The sequence below is a fragment of the Gymnoscopelus braueri genome (genome assembly GCF_963280865.1).
Source record: "Gymnoscopelus braueri genome assembly, chromosome: 18".
Lineage (NCBI taxonomy): Eukaryota > Metazoa > Chordata > Actinopteri > Myctophiformes > Myctophidae > Gymnoscopelus > Gymnoscopelus braueri.
The window spans coordinates 22,473,062-22,489,797 of NC_137618.1; the positions used below are offsets into that span (position 1 = coordinate 22,473,062).

The 16,736-nt window shown below is 40.1% G+C and overlaps 3 protein-coding genes across 4 annotated transcripts in view; 1 reads left to right on the forward strand and 2 right to left on the reverse strand.

Moving 5' to 3' along the window:
• The first annotated feature begins 240 nt into the window (after positions 1-240).
• LOC308073833 (inosine-uridine preferring nucleoside hydrolase) lies at positions 241-6,068 on the forward strand. The gene is made up of 7 exons (XM_080413014.1): positions 241-498; positions 1,208-1,308; positions 1,599-1,786; positions 2,637-2,816; positions 3,291-3,402; positions 3,713-3,849; positions 4,270-6,068. The coding sequence occupies exons 1-7, from the start codon at positions 434-436 to the stop codon at positions 4,615-4,617; spliced, it is 1,131 nt and encodes a 376-aa protein (XP_080269140.1). The 5' UTR covers positions 241-433; the 3' UTR covers positions 4,618-6,068.
• Positions 6,069-6,210: 142 nt separating this feature from the next.
• coa5 (cytochrome C oxidase assembly factor 5) lies at positions 6,211-10,136 on the reverse strand. The gene is made up of 3 exons (XM_080413015.1): positions 9,924-10,136; positions 7,870-7,953; positions 6,211-6,496 (listed from the first exon to the last, which is right to left on the reverse strand). Exons 1-3 carry the CDS (start codon positions 10,023-10,025, stop codon positions 6,455-6,457), a joined length of 228 nt encoding a protein of 75 aa, XP_080269141.1. The 5' UTR covers positions 10,026-10,136; the 3' UTR covers positions 6,211-6,454.
• Positions 10,137-10,459: 323 nt separating this feature from the next.
• Positions 10,460-16,736, reverse strand: part of mgat4a (alpha-1,3-mannosyl-glycoprotein 4-beta-N-acetylglucosaminyltransferase A) — a 28,328-nt gene continuing 22,051 nt past the window's right edge. For both annotated transcript variants that reach the window (XM_080412938.1, XM_080412939.1), the window contains 8 exons: positions 16,314-16,444; positions 16,114-16,221; positions 15,897-15,971; positions 15,219-15,337; positions 13,988-14,066; positions 13,690-13,756; positions 13,195-13,307; positions 10,460-13,063 (listed from right to left, as the gene is read on the reverse strand). In XM_080412938.1, coding sequence (XP_080269064.1) covers positions 13,037-13,063; positions 13,195-13,307; positions 13,690-13,756; positions 13,988-14,066; positions 15,219-15,337; positions 15,897-15,971; positions 16,114-16,221; positions 16,314-16,444 — 719 coding nt within the window. In that variant the 3' untranslated portion in view covers positions 10,460-13,036. The remainder of the gene's footprint in view (positions 13,064-13,194; positions 13,308-13,689; positions 13,757-13,987; positions 14,067-15,218; positions 15,338-15,896; positions 15,972-16,113; positions 16,222-16,313; positions 16,445-16,736) is intronic.

Below are 16,736 nucleotides of genomic sequence, written 5' to 3' on the forward strand. Positions count from 1 at the left end.
AAGGCTTTTCAACTCAAAATGAATCTTTAATTTGCTGAGGTGATATCAACAGCACAAGGACAATTATACACTTTACAAAGGCATCACGTGACGTTGAGCCCCTTCCCCTATTCGCTCATACTAGGACATGACGTATGTGTAGGCAGAGGAATTAACCATATGCCGTGTGGTGTGACGTGTCTGTATTAGCACACAGCTCGAAAATGTGAACTCAAACTGTCCCTTTAAGAATATGGCGACATTGCGTAAGCATGGCTGTTTATAACATAGAGTTAAAGGTTTATAACCTCGGATCAAGACTGTTTAACATAGATGCATTTTATCGATTTTGACATTTGCATATCCACGATACGAAAGTAAAAGTCAGACTCGATCAAATCTATGATAGTCTTGATCCAAGGCTAGTCTGTTTATATTACTTTGGTGCGTTTGTATGGCGGTGGCAATCAGACGTCTTGGAACCGGTGCTGTCTTTTGTTGCACCAACAAGGCAACAAGGTGAGAGAAACACAACACATGATGTGAAGACACATGAATTACGATTCATTAACGTTCCATTTCACCATTCATTACCCGGCAAGTAACAGTGGAGAGGTTTCTTTTTTAACTGTAATTCATTTTTTAACTCCTTCACAAAAACTTTGGCTATTAAATGAACTACATCAGGGGTTTTAAACTTTTGTGAACCAAGGGAGCACCATGACTTAAAGCCACTCCACACCAATGCAACTCCTTGCAACATGCAACTATACTGCAGAACTGCAACCATATGGCAGTTGCAAGGAGTTGCATTGGTGTGGACTGGCCTTGAATCAACCTAGGGACCACTGTTGTGTTGGGTGGGGATATTTGGGCAGATTAGTTTTTTGGTATCCCATGTCTACAATATATAATTAAGCCTTAAAGGCGTTATAAACACTTATAAGGCATTACAACCTGCTAGCTACTGTGTACATTACAGCTCTGATTGTGGAGTGTTTCCATATTTTTCATTTGGTATAATAATAATAACAATAATAGTACATTATTGTTATTATTATTATAATCTAGTTACAGACAAAATAACTGCAATTTTTGTATTTTACAAAAAGTACACACTATAGTGATTCTTCCATTTTCCTGCAGGTAGCTGGTGATCTTCTCTCATTTGTCTTCTTAACTCCTCCCCCTCAATTTCCCCTTTGCCCCTTGCTTGCCCTGCACAAAGGTTCAGGTTCACATGTGATAAGCATTTGACCCAGTCTCTCAGACAAGGAGCACCAGCCTCTACACAGCACAATTCACCCTTTTCACAATACTCAGTTAAAGGTAAGACATTTTTAATGAAACATAGTGCCTTTGTTTCAGACTGGGACCAGACAGTGCATAGTTTACACAGTTAGATGACTATTGTCAATCATTGCTTGACATATGTCTACCATTTAAAGCATTCTGTAACATTTATATATGTTATACAGTATGTGCACAGTTATACATTTGCTCGGCTTACTCATTGGCTAAGTTAACCAAACAGATTTATTGACATTGGTTAGTGTGATTGTGGCCACTTCAACTTTAATTTTTGGATTACCTGGTGGATACATGTTTGTGTTCCTCAGGGACCACTATGAGTAAGAAGCTGCTGCTAGATGTTGATTGTGGGGTGGACGACGCTCAGGGCATCATGCTAGCGCTGGCTGCCCCCAACGTGGAGCTGCTGGGCATCACCTGTGTCCATGGAAACACCACCGTGGAAAATGTCTGTAAGAATGTCCTGCGTGTCCTGCAAGCCTGTAATAAATTAGAGGTATGGCGTGATTTGTTTTTTGTTTGAGTCAGGGGTTTTGTTACTTTGTCACACCAATAATGAGTTTACAGACATCCGATCCCAGAGCATTTTACAAACAGGGTTGCTGTCTGTGACCAGTGGCTTTTGATGAAATGAAGACAATACTAATTTGCATTGATTGATTGGAGTATGTGATGGATTGAAACCTGTCGTCATATGATGCGTAGGGGTGCTATTTAGAGAGCTGGTAAGCTCATTACAATAATGTTTTTGTTCCCTCAGGCACATGAGGAGAGGTTGTTTTGGAAAACCAGTGTAACCTCAGCCAACTGAAAACTCAATTTTGGCAGTGGCAGATGACTGATGTTACTATAGTAATGGAAAAACACTGACCACTACAATGCTTGTTCAGCAGAGTGAACCAACTGCTACGTTATTGTTGCATGATGTCCTGTCCCACCATAGTCTATCAAGCCAGTCATCTATAGCTGTCATCTGTCATTTACATTCATGAAATTATATTCTAAAATATATTTTAGAATTTCTATTTCTGCTAACCAGCAAGCCAGACAGGCTTAGACTAATTTAATGGTTTTAATGGTATTGACTGCGAAGACTGCGAAGGCCAAAATGGGGGGGGAGGCGGGACATCCACTTTATTTTCTTTGCATTTTTCAGCGGTTCTGCAATACATACATACTATTAGGCGGAAGCATTTGAAAATTGTGTGAGCCAACAGTCTGTCTCGAGAGACAAACCGTATAGTGAGCTGTGAGGTTGGATTTTGCTTGAGTTGGCTAAAAATAATTCAGGGTTTCTGGTGCTTTCTTTGAACCATGTGTACTATTCTTTGTTTCCATTGTGCAAGATTCCAGTATTCAAAGGTGCTGCTAAGCCTGTCCTCGGGAAGGGCATTAGTGCAGGTCACTTCCATGGGATGGATGGACTGGGAGACGCTCCAGACCCCAACGCCCCTGGTCTGGACTTGGTACAGAAGGAGAGTGCAGTTTCTGCCTTGATCAGGATTGTTGATGAAAACCCTGGAGAGGTGAGATTTTATTGTCCCTGTAGGGAAACTTGTTTGGGCAAACAGCGTTGTTGTTCAATTGCATTGCACACTAAACGACATTACACCTAGTGTTGCACATAAATACAGAGACAAAGACCATTACACATATTACTCATCATGACCGACATGTTCAGAGCATTCATTTATGGAGGAGAAGAGGGGCGTACTGTAAACGCGCTGTATTCTGTTTTAAACAACCATGTTATTGATATCGTTCGCCTTTCTGTGCCAAAAGTACTATTGTTGCATTACACAGCACATAATATGCGCAGCTCCGCTCACAACAGCTGGGGGGGAAATGAAACAACAAAAATATTCATTGAAGTAGACCACGCTAAAACGGCAGAAACATTAAGAGATTTACCCCCCAAAAAACATCACTGCAATGTCTTGTTTAGAAGGAGAGCGTTGAGCATACAATCACAACTGCAGTATAATACATATCTTTCTCAGGTGGCTTTGGTTGCAACAGCACCACTCACCAACCTGGCTCTGGCTGTTAGGATGGATCCATCCCTACCTAGCAAACTCAAAGGCCTCTACATCATGGGAGGCAACACTGAATGTAAGGAAACTAAGTTCCACCATTACTTTGTTTTAGATGCCCATTTCTGACACTGAATAAAAATTGAAAGGCCTTAATTGATTGCAATTTTATATCTGGGAATCCCACATTGTCTATGAATGTATGTAATTAAATGTATAGGCACAATTTATGTAGTTATGACATACCGGTATGTCATTACATATTTCACAATTACAATAAGAAAAAAAACTCAAATGGGCTCCCATACTGTACAACTACAAAAAATATACAATGGAGTTACGTTTTACAATCAGTGACCTTGTGCTCATGTTATACCACGTTATACCAGCACGAGGAAACTGCACTCCGTGTGGCGAGTTCAATTTTGCTGCTGATCCAGAAGCTGCATACATTGTACTGAATGACTACCAGTGTCCCACCTACTTGGCCTGCTGGGAGTTCACCTGTTACAGCAAACTGTCCTGGGTGAGTGAAAAAAAAAACCTGGCACTCAACTCATAGCATTCATAACTGTCATTACGCCCCAATGAAGATAAATTAGGCTATTAGGGTTGCCACTAGGGCTGGGAAATATCAAAATGATATTGTGATATGAGACTAGATATCTTCATTTCCTGTTTTTATAGGCTGCATTGCTGTCATATAATCTGAATTTAGTTGACTGTTGTAGCTGTTCCAATATTTGCCTTTACCCAATTAGTTAAAGGCATTACTGGTGATTATTTATCAAACATCTCACTGTGTAAATATTTTGTGGAAGCACCGATAGTATTCCGCACAGTATCAATGTTGAGGTATTCGTTCAAACATACAGTATTGTGATATTAGATTTTGTCCATATCACCCAGTGTACACTTGGTTGATGTTTCCATTTGTTAACCGTAGGAATTCTGTGACGCCTGGCTGGCCCAGGACACAAACAAGGCCCGCTTCATGGCAAAAGTCTTCCAACATAGCATCGAGGCTTCCTTCAGTGAGCGCTCCCAGAAGGAGTTTGTCTTCGGGACAGGCTTTGTTTCATGTGACTCGTATGCAATGGCCGCTGCTGTTGATGACTCATTCATCATTGAGAGTGACCATTATCCAGTCAGTGTGGAACTGACGGGGACATACACTCGAGGCATGATGATAGTGGATACTCAGGACTTACTGAAGAAGACTCACAAAGCCCACATCATGAAGAAGGTGGACTTGGAAAAGTTCATGAAGATGATGATGGACGCTTTGAAATAATAGCTGTGCATAGTATTACACTGAGGTACATAAAGGGTCATGATGTCCGTTTTGTCCTCCATGTTCCATGACCGATCATATATTTTTGACAGAATCTCTGGGTAAAAATCATAACATGTCTTTGGTCTAGCTTGCAGAGTTAAAGAGCTGTAATTCATGCTGACAATTGGGACCATTATCCATATGGAATGGTACTGTGCTAACTAGGCCTATATTAATGACAGGTAGGCTACTGTGAAACTAGAATTAACTTAAGCACTTTCAAGATAAAAACGTTTTTCTCTCTTCAAGTTTGTTTTGTTATAAGCGACTCATTAAAGCACAAATGAAGATGAATAACCTTTGTATAAACATACCTCAGTTGTATGACCCTAGAAGTAGTACTGTATAGCAAAACAGTAAGATGTAACATACGGTATATAACAGCATCAAATTATACTTATACAAGATATACATGTTTTTATTATCCATAACAAAACTTGCAATTTGTATTATCTTGTAATTGTATTATTGTTTTAACAAAGTCTCTCAGGAACATGTCCCACCAACATTTCGCTACTTGTACCCAAGTGACAAATAAAACCTTTGTAATTCTCTTGAAGACAATCATTCTCCAATGGGATTCCCCTACATGGCAGATACCCAGCGTTGCTCATTGGTAGCATGGGATCATCCTGAGAAACTTGATGTCCGTTCTCAGGTCAGGTACTACCAAGTTTCTGGCAAATTAAAGAACAAATGCATGTCTTTAAATTGCAGCTGCACAAACGGTGGTCTTAACAGTCCACTATATTAAATTAAGCTACTTACATTCAGCCAGGGGTGGAATCATTTATTTTCACGTTAGGTAAGGCCTTACCGTCTAACAATTTAGGCATTTAGTAGATGCTCTTAATCCAGAGCGATTTACAGTAAGCAAGGACAACACAATTGGTATCACGTGTACTACACAGTGTAAGGAGTTGTCTTGTGACAAACATTACGTGAAGATGCTATTGTATTCACCCTTGGCCTTATGGTCCGACTAGCTTAATGTTATAGAAGAAAGACGCGACTGTATGTAGGCCTGGTGTTTGTTATAAGTACAACTTGGCCCTATGACACAAACTCCCCTCTTATCTGTTTATTACACAGCTTGGTTGAATGCTTGATTCTGATGGTCAATCACTGAATTCAGCAGTGTTTTATTTCTCGATAATGACCGCTGGGCTCAATAAGAGACCGCTGTCTAATCAAAGGCTCAGAGCACCTAGCTGCGTTGCTTGATTTTGTACTGTATCCAACATGGCAGCCATGTCATTTACAGCTAAAAATTGCTCTCAAGAATGTTTTTGAAAACATTTGAAGCGCGAAATTGATTCTATTTGTTCAACACTTCCTGTTGTTTTCCGAGGCGACCGTGTTGCACTGGACGGACGGCCAATTAAATCCCTCCGCTTCGCGTCAGGGTTTAATCGCCCTGTTTGGGTTTATTTCTCAACAATGACCGGCTTGCCGTCAATTGCATATTATTGTGTCTGTAGAACTAATGTATACAGTGTCAGTCAGATCAGAAATAACATACATGGCACCATAAAAAAAATCTATTTGAGGTTTTACAAGATGTTTCTTTTATTATTATTTCCCAGTCATCCATAACAGATGACAAAATATTTTGGTTTGCAGTTATTCCTACATGGGATCATCCAGAGAAACTGGGGAGCCTTGATGTCCCTTCACAAATCACACATTACCAGTCCAATATAGGTTCAATTAATTTAGTTATTTACATTTCATCAGGCCAGAGCTCAGTCAGTCCATTGACTGTCTTTGCGTTCACAAAGTCCCATATCGTTCATCAATAATCTTTCCTTCCACGGAACCTTGACCTTGTGTCCAGCTGTAGATAGAACAAGATACTGTAGGTTAGTTACAGCATGAGTCAAAGTATATCTGCATCGCAAAATAAAACAGAAATTGCATCATATACTGACATTGCTTAAAGGGCAAGACCACTTTGGTAGAGGTTTGGGTTGTGTAGTTACCTTGCCATGATGTAACTCCAAAGGTGGGCAAGAAATAAAAAAGAATTGCTCCATTGATTAGAAATTGATAATTCAAAATATGCTCCTCATTGACTTACATTGTACGGTAAAACTGCTCTCAAAGTCACTCTTTTAGCACAAAAACGAACGCAAACAAAGTTGATTCAGACAATATAGAACATCACCATACCCAGTACTGTTTTTTTTTTAAATAAAAATGTCAACTTCCTGTTGATTTTGCCATTTTTAATAAGTAGAAAACCCGGACTGGATCGGCGGATCCGGATCCAGATCTTCAAATAGTAAAATCAACAGGAAGTTCACATTTTTATTAAAAAAGCAAACAGTACTGGGTTTGGTGATGCTCTATATTGTCTGAATCAGCTATGTTTGGGTTCATTTATGTGATAAAAGAGTGACTTTGAGAGCTGTTTTACCGTACAATGTAAGTCAATGAGGAGCATATTTTGAATTATCAATTTCTAATCAATGGAGCAATTATTTTTTATTTCTTGCCCACCTTTGGAGTTACATCATGGCAAGGTAACTACACAACCCAAACCTCTACCAAAGTGGTCTTACCCTTTAAGCCCTGCTTATTCATGAAGTACATTTCAATACCCAGTGAATATCAAGGTAATATGTAGGTTCTTTCTGCAAGATACAAGGAAAGGATTAAAGGACTGCTAAAACAACATCCTTTAACACCACTCCGCACCCAGTAAGGGACATTACATAACATTACTGCACAAGGACATTCCACTGTTAATTGCAGCTTTGACTGAGCCTAATTGGCGATTATCAATTATACAAATTCCATTGTCTTGATGCAGCAACGAATTTCACCAATTTTATTATAGCAGTCTCAACATATTTCCATGACTTTATGGGCATCGCATTTCCCAGTTTTATGTCAATTTCATATGTTTCACAAAACTGAATGGCCATTACAAACACCACATAAAACGTATAAACTTAAGTTCCCATGTCTTGGAAAAGCAACTAAATGAAAACTTTACAAGAATATAATGTTAATTGCTATGCTCAAGGCTCTGCCTATGTAAATCGCTGACTCACTGTTGCCCAATTTGATTGTAACCTCAGATTTGTACAACATTCTCCTCATATTTCCCCATCAGCTTTTACATTTGGTAGGCCGGGTATCTACTCGTAGTGACTGCATCATAAGTATAGTAGGCAAAGTAAGTAACACCAACTATTGTCTTACCATTGACCTCTTGCACTCAAAGAACGAGGTCTGCAGGGCTTTGCAATGACCTTCCTTCAAACACTCACTGGGCAGTTTCCCCTCCTGGCAAAATGAGATTAATAAAACATTACATCGGGTTACATTTCCCCAAATCCTTAGTCATGGACGTATAGCTTTACATGTCAAGAGGGGGACGAACAAACATCTTACACATATTGTCACTTTGAATTAATAGCTTTGGCGTTTTGGAAGGTTGAAATACTTTTAATGGATTCAGGATAGGTGGGCACTAGGGACATCTGGGCACCTCGAAGTAAAATTGGCTATTTTGACAAAAATGTTAAGAAATACAAATATTTGAGAAATGTTAATAATGTTAAAGGGTAAGACCACTTTGGTAGAGGTTTGGGTTGTGTAGTTACCTTGCCATGATGCAACTCCAAAGGTGGGCAAGAAATCAAAAATAATTGCTCCATTGATTAGAAATTGATAATTCAAAATATGCTCCTCATTGACTTACATTGTACGGTAAAACAGCTCTCAAAGTCACTCTTTTAGCACGTAAATGAACCCAAACTAAGTTGATTCAGATAATATAGAACATCACCAAACCCAGTACTGTTTGTTTTTTTAATAAAAATGTCAACTTCCTGTTGATTTTACTATTTGAAGACCCGGACTGGATCCGGATCCGCGGATCCAGTCCGGGTTTTCTACTTATTAAAAATGGCAAAATCAACAGGAAGTTGACATTTTTATTTAAAAAAAAAAACAGTACTGGGTTTGGTGATGTTCTATATTGTCTGAATCAACTTTGTTTGCGTTCGTTTTTGTGCTAAAAGAGTGACTTTGAGAGCTGTTTTACTGTACAATGTAAGTCAATGAGGAGCATATTTTGAATTCACAATTTCTAATCAATGGAGCAATTATTTTTGATTTCTTGCCCACCTTTGGAGTTACATCATGGCAAGGTAACTACACAACCCAAACCTCTACCAAAGTGGTCTTGCCCATGATGTGAACATGCACGGTACATTAGCTGTAGTATACAACCCTCGTAGACGTATTTATGATTCTGACGTCTTCAATCTACGAGAGTTGTAGGGTTCACGCCCCATGGAGACCTGGACTTTCTGCACTATGCCCCGTAGACACTCCAAAAATGTACAAATGTGAAAATAAAGGTGCTTAACACTAAGCCCCAAATGTTAACTGGCTCTACGGGGTAGTAATTTAATGTAATAATCCATATCTTTCAATAAAGAAGTGTTTTAATGCCGTCTCTGGCCGATTCTGTCGGAAGTTCCCAATGGGCGGTAGTGACGGGTAGTGACGGGGCGCATCCGGTGGAACCCGGAATTACACTAAATGTAAACAGGAAGTAAACCAGGGTGAAAAAATGGCGTTCGGCCACAGACGGCATTAAAACACTTCTTCATTGAAAGATATGGATTATTACATTAAACTACTACCCCGTAGAGCCAGATAACATTTGGGGCTTAGTGTTAAGCACCTTTATTTTCACATTTGTACATGTTTGGAGTGTCTACGGGGCATAGTGCAGAAAGTCCAGGTCTCCATGGGGCGTGAACCCTATAACTCTCGTAGATTGAAGACGTCAGAATCATAAATACGTCTACGAGGGTTGTATACTACAGCTAACGGTACATCATTATCAGACTTACATTAATCCTTCAACTTCTTGTTGATGCCCCAAAATGACTAGGCTACAGATTTTGTAGCAATTGCAGAAACATTAGACCATAATTGTCGAATGTTAAAGCATGTTCTTCTAATCATGTTTACTTAAAACATTTTCTAAATATTCTAAAAAATGCCAATTTAACACCGAGGTGCCCAGCCCACTCTGCTCTTCCTTGGTGCCCTCCTTATCCTGTTACCCTTGACTTCATGTTCAAATGAGTTGTTCTTTTGTGAAATGTGTCAATAAGAGAATTGGAAAGTAGCCTACTCATTACATACTCGCGCAAAGGCTCGCCAAAGAGAATGATAAACAAACTTTTAGATCTGTTCTTTTTGGCAAGAGACGCAGTGGTATCTTCTGCTGTTACCTTCAGGACGCAGTCGCTGTAAAGGAGACATGTTCTGAAGTCCTCTCGAACACCAGCACAAGCCCTGTGGTCTTCCTCTTTGTCCTCGTAGTATTTCGGCATCGTGTCTACATTTATATGAACGTTACTGAAAATCAATATTAAATTATTAGTATTGAAGTCAAACTGAAATGTTATAACAGCGCTGAGCGGCCATGTTCGTGCAGGGCATGATGGGATTGCGGAAGTACAATAACTGAATACAATGCATGCTGGGATTACATGTAGTTCTTTTTCTTTCAGCATAGTGTATGTTACTGTTTTCTTGAGCTTCTTTTTTATGTGGACATGTGAATGCAACATCATGCAATTCCGTTTTTGTATTGAAAGCCCAACCATACCAACATAAAAATCCATATGGTCAATTTGTTTTAATAATGAAATATCTTTATAATTATGTTCACAGTATAGAAGACACTAAAACCATAGCAAAATACCACAGTATTTTCCTCCTTTGTATTTCACAATCAATTTAATATTAAATGATCTGATGAATGGTGGTGAAGTGATTGGGTGAATAGAACCAAGACATAACATAAATGGGCATGATTTTATTAACTTAATTTATTTCAAAGATGACCATGAAAACGTGTCAAAAATCAGAACGGCAGACATACACATGTAAGTGATGAAGGCACATGAATTTATGGGTGTGAGGGTTGTAAGGCAAGGGCAGAGTGTCTTCGTCTCCGATCTTTTATCCACACTAAGGGGATCTCAGGGAGCCCACTACAGCCATGTATATTGCTTTTACAAACAGTCTCAGTCCTTCACTGCAAGAAAGCAGTACAAGGTGCGTGCTACTTTTTGTACAGAAATCTCATTTCCCTTTCAAAACAACCCAGTCCACCCATAAGTGGTTTCATCTCTTCTTCTCCAGTCTGCAGTGATGCCAACAGACAAAACTAGGCGAAGACGAGAGAGGATACAGAGAGGGAGCCACTTCAGATTAAATAAAACAAGCATTGATGATTTGATCAGGGGTAGAGGGGCCAGCTTTGAAGCAAATAAGAATTGGTTATGAAAAATAGATGTTTATAAACTAGCACAAATGATGAGAACTTGCTTTTGAAACATTTTGCACATTTCTAATCAACCCCTCTACTAAATGTTCAGTCTCAAGGCACTTCCTCTAGACCCCTGCACAAACCAATCACATCCAAGATGAGTATGAACTAATAAAAAAAAAGAAAAAAAAAAGGTTCTCCTCCAAACATGGCTGTATAACAAACATGTATTCACATAAAACAGTTTGATAAAATTATGGCGTGAGGCATAGTGCGAGAAAGAAACAACTGGACAATGTTCATTGCTTTTTCATATATTTACACTCATTGAGGCTGCCTCGTGGTAAAATCTGTCAACCTACAAACAAGTCTACAATGAAATGGCACATGTTGGCACAACAAAGTAAAGTAGTCAAAACGAGTCCAATCATAACCACAAAGTTGAATGGACCAAAAAAAATAAAAGACACGGGAAGAAAAAAACAATCAGTGCAAACCATGCGGTTTCAGTAGGTAATGTTATACATACGGTGTATAACCCTCCTGTGTCCTGACAGAAGGTTAAACTAATACACCTTTTGGTGTCGAGTGATCTACATCAGAATGACACACAGCTAGTTTCTGCCCCCACCAGACATATTAGGTGGATAATGAATGAGTACTACCAGGGATCATCATCATTGCACTCAGGCCATGGGTGTGGGTGTGAAGGCAAAAAGAGGGAGGGGAATGATTGCAAACAATGCTGCCCAAGGCAATTCCAAAGGACCTGGATGTAAGGCACATATTTAATTTTACAAATTTCCAAAAAGGACTGCTCAACTTGCAACTGCGACCATGTAGCTTTCATGTATGACAATGCATTCTTAGTTACTATGTTTGGCTGGGGGACAGGGGGGCAGGGGGACAGAAAACTGGTACAGCAGTTAGAACTGAGCTATTTGAACCACCAGACAACACAGTGGCCAAGTAGCTGTAAAGTGAAAAATGAAATGGAGAAAAACAAAAAAAACAAAAACAGGATAAAGGCAGTTTTTTGGGGAGGAAAAACACCTACATACAAAAAAAACAGACACTTCACTAGCATAAACATCTCTCCATAGAATAAAAAATATATTTTTCTTACCTCTTGTACAAATTAAAAATTTATTTCAAATAAATTAAATCACCTTCATAGATCGTCATAGTTGTAATAATATATCAATATAATATATCCCTTCAGGTGAATGATGCCCAAGGCAATGTCTGATTGGTTTACTATAAATGGACATTGAGGTCATAAGCACAACACCCTGTCAGACAGGAAGTGAGATAGATATGGTTTTCTTGTATTTCTAAGTTTCTTAATGGGGTAGGGTCATTACACAGAAACCTGGGATCTATTTTGTGTTGTACTGTAGGCTAATTCTACATCTTGTCTTCAAGACATCTGGGATATTATATTCTTCATGGACAAGTGTGCCATGGGAATGAACAGCATCATTTTGTTTGTCAAAGTTGTCATTGCCGTTTCGCCAACGCTCGTACAGCAGTGTAAAGAACAGAAAGCAACTGGCCATTAGTGATGACAACTTTCTCCATCATCGAGGAGCTTTGCCGGTGGCACACGTGCAATGCCCCAGCTTTCCCAGAGGTGGCAGCATAGAGCCGCAGACAGGGCAGCGTGGACTGCCTCTCCTCAGATGTGAGAAATTGTCCACATTCATCCAAGTGTCTCTTGATCGCGTCCAAAGCTGCTGAGCAACACACACAGCCAGACTGGAAACTATTTCTTCATGACACCTTGCTGTTGTTCTCTGTACAGTAGTAGTCACATTCACACCAATGAATTGGGAGCACAAATGGGAGCAGCAGGAAAAGGAGAACGATAAGAAAAACGAAATAAGAGGGCACAGTTTGGATGGACAGAAACACCATAGCCGGACATGAGAGAGAAAAACAAAAAGAGACTCTGGTGGGCTGTAATGATGTCACTTCTGGTTGCTAGGCACCAGAAGGCCTGCGTTAGCATTCTAGGAGATTTTAGGTCCCCAGGGGCCATGATTGATGCGGACCCCCCACAGCTGGTTATCCCGCTATCCTCTTTATGTGGATCTGCAGGGAGGAAGCACAGCACACACACCTGCATTACTGGAAGTATCAAGGACATAACATGTGACTAGGACCAGATTGGTGGACAGCATGACTGGAGACCAGATTCCTGGTGCAGTGCGTGATTGGCTTACCTCGCTGAGGATGGCCCACACGGCCGAGTCTTTGACAACGGAGAGCCGCAGTGCAACCACAGGATTGAAGGCGGGATCTACTGCCCCTTCTGCCACACCCTTCTCAAACTGACCTGTGCACACACATACACACAATGGACGCCGAGTGTCAAGGTCACAAAATGTTTCTGTCCCAATACAAAATTATCTAGAAATTAAGCAGCAAGAAGCAAGTGCGAGAAAGACGGTAGAGACTAGAGAGTGAAAGATTGAGCAGAACAGTAGAAAGACAAAAATACAAAAAGGAGGTGAAAAAAACAAAACAGAAAACGGGAGGAAAGGTTGCAATGGAAAACAGAAAACAAGCTGTTTTGTACACCACATTTCAATGTGAGAGGCAGGACTAACACGAGTGTGAAATCTGATCCCCCGATTTAGAGTGTGTGAGCATTTATGGGATCTCAAGCTGTGTCAATATGATCATGAATGATCAAAAGATTGTATTGGTTTACCCACCGATTCTGTAAAAGCGGTCCTCAGTTCGCTTGTATTTCTCTTTGGTCTGCAGCCCAAGCCCAGCATCCTAAATAAATGCACAAAGATAGAGACAAACAGCTGTGAATACTGTATAATGGAGCATGGCATGTGTACAAGAATGCCTTGCCTCTGCAATGACTACAGTAAGTCATGCTCTTGGTCTTGTCAATAGTTAGTCAATATGAGAGATGGGGAGGGGGGGGGGGCTAAATTCGTCCAATCAGACACAACGTTTGGTGCACCACAGCATTGAATTCACTTAGTTGGGTTTCCTCACCAAGAAGGGAAGAATTTCCACAGTGGTGTTCTCTATCCTGTCCCCTGGGTGCTCTTGGTTCCCACTGCGGAACAGGAACCTGCCAAGCACATTAGGCAACTCAACTTCATATTCACGTCCAGTGGAAATCACATGAATATGTATCGTCACTCTTTGGCCTGCATGTAAAAGTACAGACAAATTGGAGTGCAGCTGACTGACTACTACCCTTAACGATCTGTTAACATTATCAAAATTGTATAATGCCAACAGTCAGATCGTTAAGGGTAGTAGTTAATTATCAGTTCTTCAGTCTGTTGCTAATGGCAAGAGACACATATTTGAAAATGATTAAAAAAACATGGTAATGTACACACAGTGCTGAAATTAAATAGCCTCCAAAAGAAAGCCAGAAAGAAAATACGAAACATGGGTTTTCCGACGGCTGATGAGCTATTGTCTCTAATCTGTATCTACACTGTAAGACTCTGCCAGTGGCATTTGAGGCCATACACAAACACTTGAGGTCAGAAACTGGAGCAGCGCTAGAAGATAGTGAATTCCTGAGCGACAGAATGAGTGAACCCACTAGAGTCTCAGTGTCTCTCCGTCTTTTATTAACTGTCGCCATGCTCTTGTTCATTAGAAGCTTTCCATAACGGTTCTCCACGCGAGCAAACGCTAACCACTTAAGCCCCATTTTATCTTCATTGAACGATGGTGTCACGCTATAAGCCCACAAAGCATCATGATGCAATGCGTTATGGGTTTGTCAATCTGCTATTTTTACATTTCTTTGGGAAAAAAAATAAAAATTTTGCCTAAAATGACATGCCTAAAAACAAAAATATGGACGCCAGGTTGATAGTGGTTAACAGTGTCTCCTCTTATGCTGCATCTCGCTTTGTATCCAGCCTGGTTTTCATGAATTCCCCTCTATGAGCTCCCTTTTTTTTTATATCTTCGCTGTCTTCCTTCTGACACTGCAGCGAGTAGGAGGCTGCTCTGAGAGTGCCTATTTTAGAACTCTCTCATTAGCCCACCCTGATCCCCAGAGACACGCACGCTGAAGCTGACCCTGAATCAGCGAGAGGAGAGAAAGATGGAGAGAAGAGAGGACTGTGCAGCTTGTGTGTGTGCGCGTGCATTAACATTTGTTTGGTGAGGCCTCCCATTCTCATATTACACAAATTATATGCGAGAGTGCACATTCGCAATGAGCATGCCAACACATTGCTTCCTACACACTCACCTCTCTATGCTAACAGGTCTGTCAAATTTGAAGAGAACATAGTCAGTTGCTGTAGGAGTGATGGCCCAGAAGAAATCTTCACCTAGGTATGTCTTCTCCAGCGTGTGGCCTTGGTACACCTGCAATGATAAACATTTATTTTTTACTTGTCTATTATCATTCACTGATTACAATATATTATTACTACTGCATTTTTTTGTCTCGTTTTTGTTTACTACTTTTTCTACTATTATGCCTCCACAATGTGGAATGACCTACCACCAGCCATCAGAAAGTGTGACTCCCTACACTCCTTCAATACCGCCATTAAAAGAGCACCTGTCTGCAATTTGCAACCGGACCAAGACAAGTCTTCTAGCTTGCCAAAAGAAATTACCCCAACTGTTTTTCTGTAAATATACTTTTACTGCTCCAAGTATTGATGATTTCTTGAATAGTATTGTATGTCTTTATATGTTGATGAATTGAATACATAGGACCACAATGGAAACAAGCCCTTAGGGCTTTCATGTTAACCTTTTAGCATTATTGTATAACTGTACATCTGTACTTTTTGCAAACTGTTAATAAAGTATTCAATCAATCAATCAAAAGCAATAAAAACAAACCAAAAAAAAACATGTTTTTGGAACTGCAGCTGCTTCCATAAAGTGTGTACTGTATTTCCTGAGGCAATACCTTCATTGAGGTGGACACTTCAGCCGGCGGGTTGACATGGATCTTGTGGAGCAGCGGTTTCAGGAAGTCTTTGTCCTGAACAAATGATAACAGGAAGTGAATGATCACAGCGACACAACCCAAACAGCGGGGATGAAATGAGCTCACTCAAATGTGGCTCAAAATGTTGAAACAACCAGGTTCAAAGGGGGTTAATAGTCTGCTGGGTGAGACTCACTGTGAGTTTTTGGATCTTTCCAGCGAGAGAGGAATGGAGTCCCACGTGTTGAAACAGTGAGGGCCTAAACCGCACACGTAAGCTGGACTTCTGACGCTCACAGTGCTTCTGTATAATGAAGGGAACAGTAGAATGATGTAATACATCAAGAAAACCAAAGAAATACCAGCCTCTGACTCACAGAGAATATGCATACATACGGCATCTTTCTCAGGATTGCAGACTTTCACCCAAAGAATGTGGTCCAGCAACCAATCAATTGGCTTCTCCTTATAGAACATGAAGATGAACTCGACTATGAGGTTGAGGTCCGGAGCTTGAAACATCTTTCCTACAGGACATAGGGAAAAAGGATGGTTTGGATCAGGTTCATTGATCCTGCACTGGAGCCTGCATGAATCACTGAATAATTAGGTGAGAGCTTATCAAAACCCATGGAAAGCAATGTATATCTCAAGCAACTCTGCTGTAAATACTATAAGGGAAATAGGAGTCAATAGGCTTGTGTCTCTGAAACACAGAGAAAGCCTGGTGGATTTTTTTAGTCGACATCAATGCATTCTTGAAATATTAATTATATATATTATATATTATATATTATATATACAGACTTGATGTGCTTT

Bases quoted from the DNA above. Each gene is read 5' to 3' on its own strand.
- LOC308073833 (XM_080413014.1), top strand. From the start codon at position 434: ATGGCGGTGGCAATCAGACGTCTTGGAACCGGTGCTGTCTTTTGTTGC. The intron at 2,817-3,290 runs GTGAGATTTTAT...TATCTTTCTCAG, and splicing joins TTGATGAAAACCCTGGAGAG to GTGGCTTTGGTTGCAACAGC. The intron at 3,403-3,712 runs GTAAGGAAACTA...ACGTTATACCAG, and splicing joins CATGGGAGGCAACACTGAAT to CACGAGGAAACTGCACTCCG.
- coa5 (XM_080413015.1), bottom strand. From the start codon at position 10,025: ATGCCGAAATACTACGAGGACAAAGAGGAAGACCACAGGGCTTGTGCT. The intron at 7,954-9,923 runs GTAACAGCAGAA...TCATTTTGCCAG, and splicing joins ACAGCGACTGCGTCCTGAAG to GAGGGGAAACTGCCCAGTGA. The intron at 6,497-7,869 runs GTAAGACAATAG...TTCTATCTACAG, and splicing joins TTGAGTGCAAGAGGTCAATG to CTGGACACAAGGTCAAGGTT.